The sequence below is a fragment of the Stegastes partitus genome, unplaced genomic scaffold, assembly GCF_000690725.1.
Source record: "Stegastes partitus isolate 25-593 unplaced genomic scaffold, Stegastes_partitus-1.0.2 Scaffold550, whole genome shotgun sequence".
NCBI classification, from domain to species: Eukaryota; Metazoa; Chordata; class Actinopteri; family Pomacentridae; genus Stegastes; species Stegastes partitus.
In genome coordinates, this window is record NW_007578281.1 from 149,093 (window position 1) to 155,322 (window position 6,230).

The 6,230-nt window shown below is 41.1% G+C and overlaps 1 protein-coding gene across 1 annotated transcript in view; it reads left to right on the plus strand.

The window, feature by feature from the left end:
- Window positions 1-5,360, plus strand: part of klf7b (Kruppel like factor 7b) — an 84,438-nt gene extending 79,078 nt beyond the window's left edge. Inside the window, exon 4 of the mRNA XM_008288268.1 lies at window positions 4,406-5,360. Within this exon, the coding sequence (XP_008286490.1) occupies window positions 4,406-4,457 (52 nt within the window). The 3' untranslated portion in view covers window positions 4,458-5,360. The remainder of the gene's footprint in view (window positions 1-4,405) is intronic.
- Window positions 5,361-6,230: the final 870 nt, after the last annotated feature.

The following is a 6,230-nucleotide window of genomic DNA, read 5'->3' on the forward strand; positions in this document are numbered from 1 at the left end:
TGTGTGTGTGTGTGTGTGTGTGTGTGTGTGTGTGTGTGTGTGTGTGTGTGTGTGTGTGTGTGTGTGTGTGTGTGTGTTGGGGGGGTACCAGCTGGTCCGGCTGCTCCGCCCCCAACAGTGACACAGTAACTGGCATGGCCATCTGTCCAGCCACACACAGATTAGTGAAGGTGTACAGTAGGTGCCACATGGCCAGTGAAGGGCTGAGGGGGGAAACACTTGAACGCAGACAACAGAGAGCAAAGTTCAACAGCACCCTCACACCATGTTCACCGCGAGAGCTTGTGTGAATTAACGTGTCCACACTTTGTGTTTACAGCTAATTTTCAGAAAACTTGTTGTCCACACTTAAACACCAAAATACAGTTTAATCTCTTTGTGTTATTAAAAAGTTGATATTTTTAAATGTCACTAGCCTCAGCTGTTTTTTGGAAAATCTGTGCATATCAGTTTAACCCTTTACGTGTCTTTTTTGCACAGATTTATGTGACTTAACCGTCTGAACTCCAAAACCTGCTGTCAGTTTTAGAAGGCATGTTGTTTGTTTGTTTGTTTGTTTGTTTGTTTGTTTGTTTGTGAATAACCTAAATTGCACCATTTCCTATAGCCAGAAACTGTAAAAACAAAGTTTCTACTTTTTACTGATTCTCAAGCTACTCATCTTTGACATGCCGTTCCAGTGGACAATAACAATAATTTGTTCACAAGCAGGTTTAGTCTAGCAAATTATTGATCGAGGCTTATTATTTAGCTAAGTTAGCTAAGGCTGATTATTACTTAAAGGACATTTGGTGAACGCACTCTGTGAATTTGCAAACTTATGCTTCATTTTGACTGGTTACAGCGCAACTGAGTGGTCAAATGCTACAAAATAGTTTGTGCCTCGTCATGGAATCCAAACTCACATGTACCAAGTTTGATTTTGATAAGTATTTCTGAGCTATAACCTCCATATTTGGTTAGTTGTGTCACTTTCCAAAAGCAAAAATCCACATTATGAGCCTGAAGGTTATGTTGCCAAATTTGGCTTCATCAGATAAATTCCAACATGGCATGAATATAAGTCACAAAGTGCGTTGACCTCGACTTGACCCAAGGAATCAAACTCTGCCTCGTTTGTGGACAACAGACATATTGTTCAGCACTGAATTGCTCAAGACATAGACCCCAAAATATAATGAGTTTTTTCTTTGTCCGTGCTTCATCTCTCCACCAACTTTCATGAAAATCAGCCCAAAAGTTTTGTCATTTGCAGCAGTATTATGATCAACCACAGTATATTAGTTTAGAAAATGAATGAACCATCACGAGTGTTGGAGGCAAAAGAAAATTGGATTCTCAGTTTTGCTGCTAGTGTTCGTGTTTATGAAGGCTGACAATTATACATGATACATGATGTATTTGGAAAGGATCGCTTGAGTCGGGTGGATGGAAGGCCAAAAACAGAGAAAAAGATCTCGACTGTAAAGGCTCATGCATGCCTGCAGTTTCTTGTAGACAGGTGCGTAGGAGGAAATATCTATTGGTGAGAGAGGAGAGAGAACTCCCACACACCGTCCTTTCACTTGCAATGAGCTTTATTGGAAATACAATTTTTCCATCCTGAAGCCTTCATCAGGTAAAACTGAGGGACAAAGAGCCTGGCGGACAGATCTGGCCAACATTTTTTCAGGTGAAGCCAGTCAAGGACGATGAGCCCTCAGGTGATCTGTCCCGACTGAAATTAAGAGAATTAATCATGGTAAAAGCAGATTCTACTTCAGCATCCATTGTACGTTCAGATTGAACAACAGCTCGCCTAAACACACACACTCAAACACACAAAGAACAGGGCTTGACTAATTAATAATGAATAAAGCCTCTGGCAAATTGAATTTTTAATTTCTCGTTTTAGTCTCGCCCACATTTTGTTTTGCCTCTCCTTTAGTCATATCATTTGTGATTCATTTTATTACGGATGTTCAGCTTTAATGTCGCCACAATTAATAAAGTAATAAAATTAAAATGCTCGTGACATCGTGAATCTCATAACATACATCACCAGCACCTGGTTTTATGTCCCTCTCGCGTCAGGTGCAGTCGGTACTGAGTTAAATGGGCTGGCATTAGAAAGCACTGCCAGCCTGTGTGCATTAGTGTCCATGTTCACGATGCATATCTAATGAGCTTCTACAATAGTATTTTACTGTGAGCTGGAGGACTGACTGCAGAGCTGTGGAGGTCTGGCTGTGATTTATGAGCGTGTTTGAGCCGTATTTAGGAAGTCAGTGAGGCCGAATTGGCTTGTATTCATCTTTACATCTGGGTTTCACTGGTGTGACTTAATGAAGTGAGACAACTTAAATTCACTGTAGTTTTTAAAATGAAGTGGTTGAAATCTGTGGACTTCTCTGTGGTTTTGTGAGTGAGCTTTCTGTGTGCTTCATTCTCCCTGTCTGTCTATCTGTCGGGCTTCATGTTGAAATGTCACTATTACATCTAATTCGAATATGAATCTGTAGACAGCAGCTGTCGAAACTACTTTAAAGCAACTATCTATCGGGATTTGGCTCTCTGACTGCATCTGAAGGTGCATATTAATATTTTGAAGTGTCTAACCAGGGTCAGAAAATATTCATATCTGCACAAGCTCAACCAGACCAAGGTATGCCATCCGAGTTAGACTGTCTGATATTCAAACTTTTGTCTGTTTTGTAAAGGCTCGCCAGATATCATCACACTTACCCAGAACCCAATGTGACACCATTACAGTGCTTGTTTTATTAAAGCAGTAGTTCAAACCTCAAAAGTAGTCGGAATACTATAAAACTGTTAAATCATTCTAAAAGAAAGGCAGGGGATCTCATACTTGGGAAGCTGGATTCAAGAAATTTGGGGTATATTAAAATAAAAATAACACATGATTATCAAAACTGTTAATTGTTAAATGTATTGACTAATCGGTTTAGGTTTGCCATTATATACTGTGGACAAAGCAGTTAGCAGTTCATCTGTTTTCTATGAAAAAAAGGCAAATATTTCCCTCTGATGAATGCAGGAAGGGCCAACACTTTCAAAAGGAGGGACTCACATGCATTTTCACTAGCATGCACTAATATGGACTAACATGCACACATAGCCGAAACAGCTACCAAAATATAGAACCGAGAAGCAAAAATGATAACATACTCAATTTAATATACCTTTAAGTAGGTAAAGTACTTTGATAAATGAGCTAAGTTATCCTTCAGAACACATTCGTGATCAAACTTTGGGACATTAGAACATTTTTGGTGTCTTTCACCCTTAATACGTTTCTTTAGATTATGTGACTAACATGAGGTACTCGGGATGTCCGAAGGCCAATTGCAAGGATCGGGAACAATAATGGCAATTTCTGACTTATCAGTATTGGCTCATTTTTAAGCCCAGTCTTGTGTTTATATCTGCACACGTCATAATGAGAGATCCGAAGTTGCTTCGGAGCACATCATTTAAAACATTGTAGCCCAGGCTGGAGGACATAAAGTGCCATATTTCTCTGTCATGGTGGCCACTGCTAGCTAAACTTCCACAGTTAATGTACATTACATGACACAGATGTACAGAAAACAGGTTTTGCCGTCTTTTGGATCCTATGGAGCAAATGCAGGAATGCATTTTTTTTTCTCAATACAAAGCAGCACTATATAGTTGTCTAGCATGCAATATACACTGGACAGATTTTTATTAACATTAATGTACTTGCAGTGTGTATTATGTTTGAAACTTGGATTAGGACTTGGATCAGATCAAGAGTCAGAAATCTTGATCGGGGCATCCCTGCAAGATACTGTGCATAGCTGTCCAACAATCAGAATTCCAACTGTACATCCATACAGACGTTCTCAGAGCCCCCAGAATACTGCACCAATGATCGCTCATGTTTCAGTAAAATAAAATAATAAAGCAGAGCACATGATGGATGGTTCAGCCGTCTTCAAACTGTCAAGTATTCCTAGCAAATGCACAGAGCCAGTGAATATTTCATTGGGCCCAGCGGTATGGAGCGATCCCAGCAAACACACAGAGACAATGTGTAGAATAAGTGTGGAGCATTTCCAACAAATACACATTGCCAGTGGGAAGTTTAAGGATCCTGGGATTATGGAGATTTCCCAAATATTACTCAGAGCCTTTGGGTATTTCAGGGGGCTGGGAGGGTGGCACATTCACAGCTAATGAACAGAGCCGATGGCATCAATCAGCAAGACTTGGCAGACTGATGTATTTTGGTCATATTGTGCAAATCTTTAACAAGTTGGACTAATTGTGCCTTTGCAAGTCTTTACATTTGTCATTTGTGTAAGTTCTTGTCCTGGTTAAACAAATTCCACGCTCAGTTTGGATGTTTATGGAGGTTTCTGACAAGTGTTTCTCTCTGCAGGTGTTTCTCCCGGTCAGACCACCTGGCCCTGCACATGAAGAGGCACATCTGAGAGCAAAAGGAAAAGGAGTGGGAGAGGAGGAGCAAGAAGAGGAGGAAGAAGAGGAGGAGGAGGAGGAGGAGGAGGAGGAGGAGAGATAGGAGGAGAGAGGGATGGGCAGTTGAGCTACCAACCGCCCGCCTCGTTCACCCCCATCCAAAAACCAGTTGGCTCAGACAGCCATCGGAGACGGGGATAGGAAGAAAATGAGGAGTAGCTAGATTGTTGTTTTTCTTTAAAACTTACACACTCGCATTTCACAATAGGGAACACTTCACACCACTGTCTTTGAATGCATCATCCTGGTGAACCCCGACCGCTCTCATGCAGCAGCTCTGGGGGCTTGGACACTGCCAAACCAACATATACTTAACTCGCTTGATGAAACATTACGCCGCCTTCTTTTCTTTCTCTGTATTCAGTGTGTTTAAATTATTGAGTCACTTTGGACGAGGAGACAAGGAAACTTTTAAATATCCATATAGTCAGCTGTTAGTGCTTTACCGGCTTTGGAAATCAAATACTCAACTTTTTTTCCTTTTTTCGTTGTTGATGTTTCTCATACTCGGAACAAAAGAAACCACCATCTGCCACAGTCAGTTCCAGTAATCTACGTGAAGAAAACAACAATGCCAAATCTGCAGGAGAGAGACTATACGGATTGACTCCTAGCTTGGCTGACAATCGGACCCAGGGCTCTGACGCCGGGTGTTTCGGTGCAACCATGGGACCCTCGGTCGGCGGGTGCCGCTGCAGCTCTCGGGCTCTCCTCCAGTGGGTGTTTGCATCTCTCACCTTAACTGAGACGCCTGCCGCCTCCGCAGGCCATCTGACAGAAATGCGCAGCGACACTTTCTTCCCTTTTTTTCTACTTTAGAGGATAATAATTCTTCTTATTGTTGTTATTAAAAAAAAGAAAAAAAGAATGACACTTTGTTCTTTTCTCTCTTGGAGAAAAAATGTCTTAAAACTCACTGAAATGTGTTTGAGGAAAAAAAAAAAAAAAAAAAAGAAAATCTAAGATGACTTCAACAGAATGTGTGGGATGAGAAGGAGAGCGTTGTTGGTCTTTTAATCCCCATGTGCACCGACTCTTCATCTGCAGTCTGTACGCAACCAGTGGATGAACAAAAACAAAAAACAGAATCTTACCAACTCTCAGAAAAGGGATTTGTATTTTTTTTTTGACTAAAATAAAAGCAGAAAGCAGAGAGGTCATTTTTTGTCCTGCTCTTTCTGCCCTGCGATTCACTGCAGCTGAAACACAAATCCCTGTAATGACCTCCTATGGTCTACCAGTCAGGCAGAGGACTCGCTAAAAACTGGAAACCTATTTTTTGGTTTTGGGTTTTTTTCCTCTTTTTTTCCCCCCTCCTTGCTTTCTGAAAGTCATCCTCGAGCGCTTTCACAGACTCTGAGATCTCATCTCTCTGGCAGCACTGCAGGGCAAGAAAGGAAGCCCAAAGAGCTGCTTTTTGGTTATTCGCGTGGGACTAAAGACGCCAACCGACCTTCGTGTGGTGATTCTGAACAGACATGGTCACGTCGACCCGTTAAATTTGCCTGTTTCGTATCCATTGACTGCACTGACTTTTTTTCAATGTTATCTGTGCTTTTCCTTTTTCTTTTTCTTTTTTTTACTACAGCGAAAAATAAGGAAAAAAGAACACAAAGAAAAAAATCATAAAAGACTTGAAAAAACTACAAAACAAAAACAATTCTGTCTCACTCTACACATTGCATACAGAACAAGCACACATACTCCGTTGACACACACACAGACGT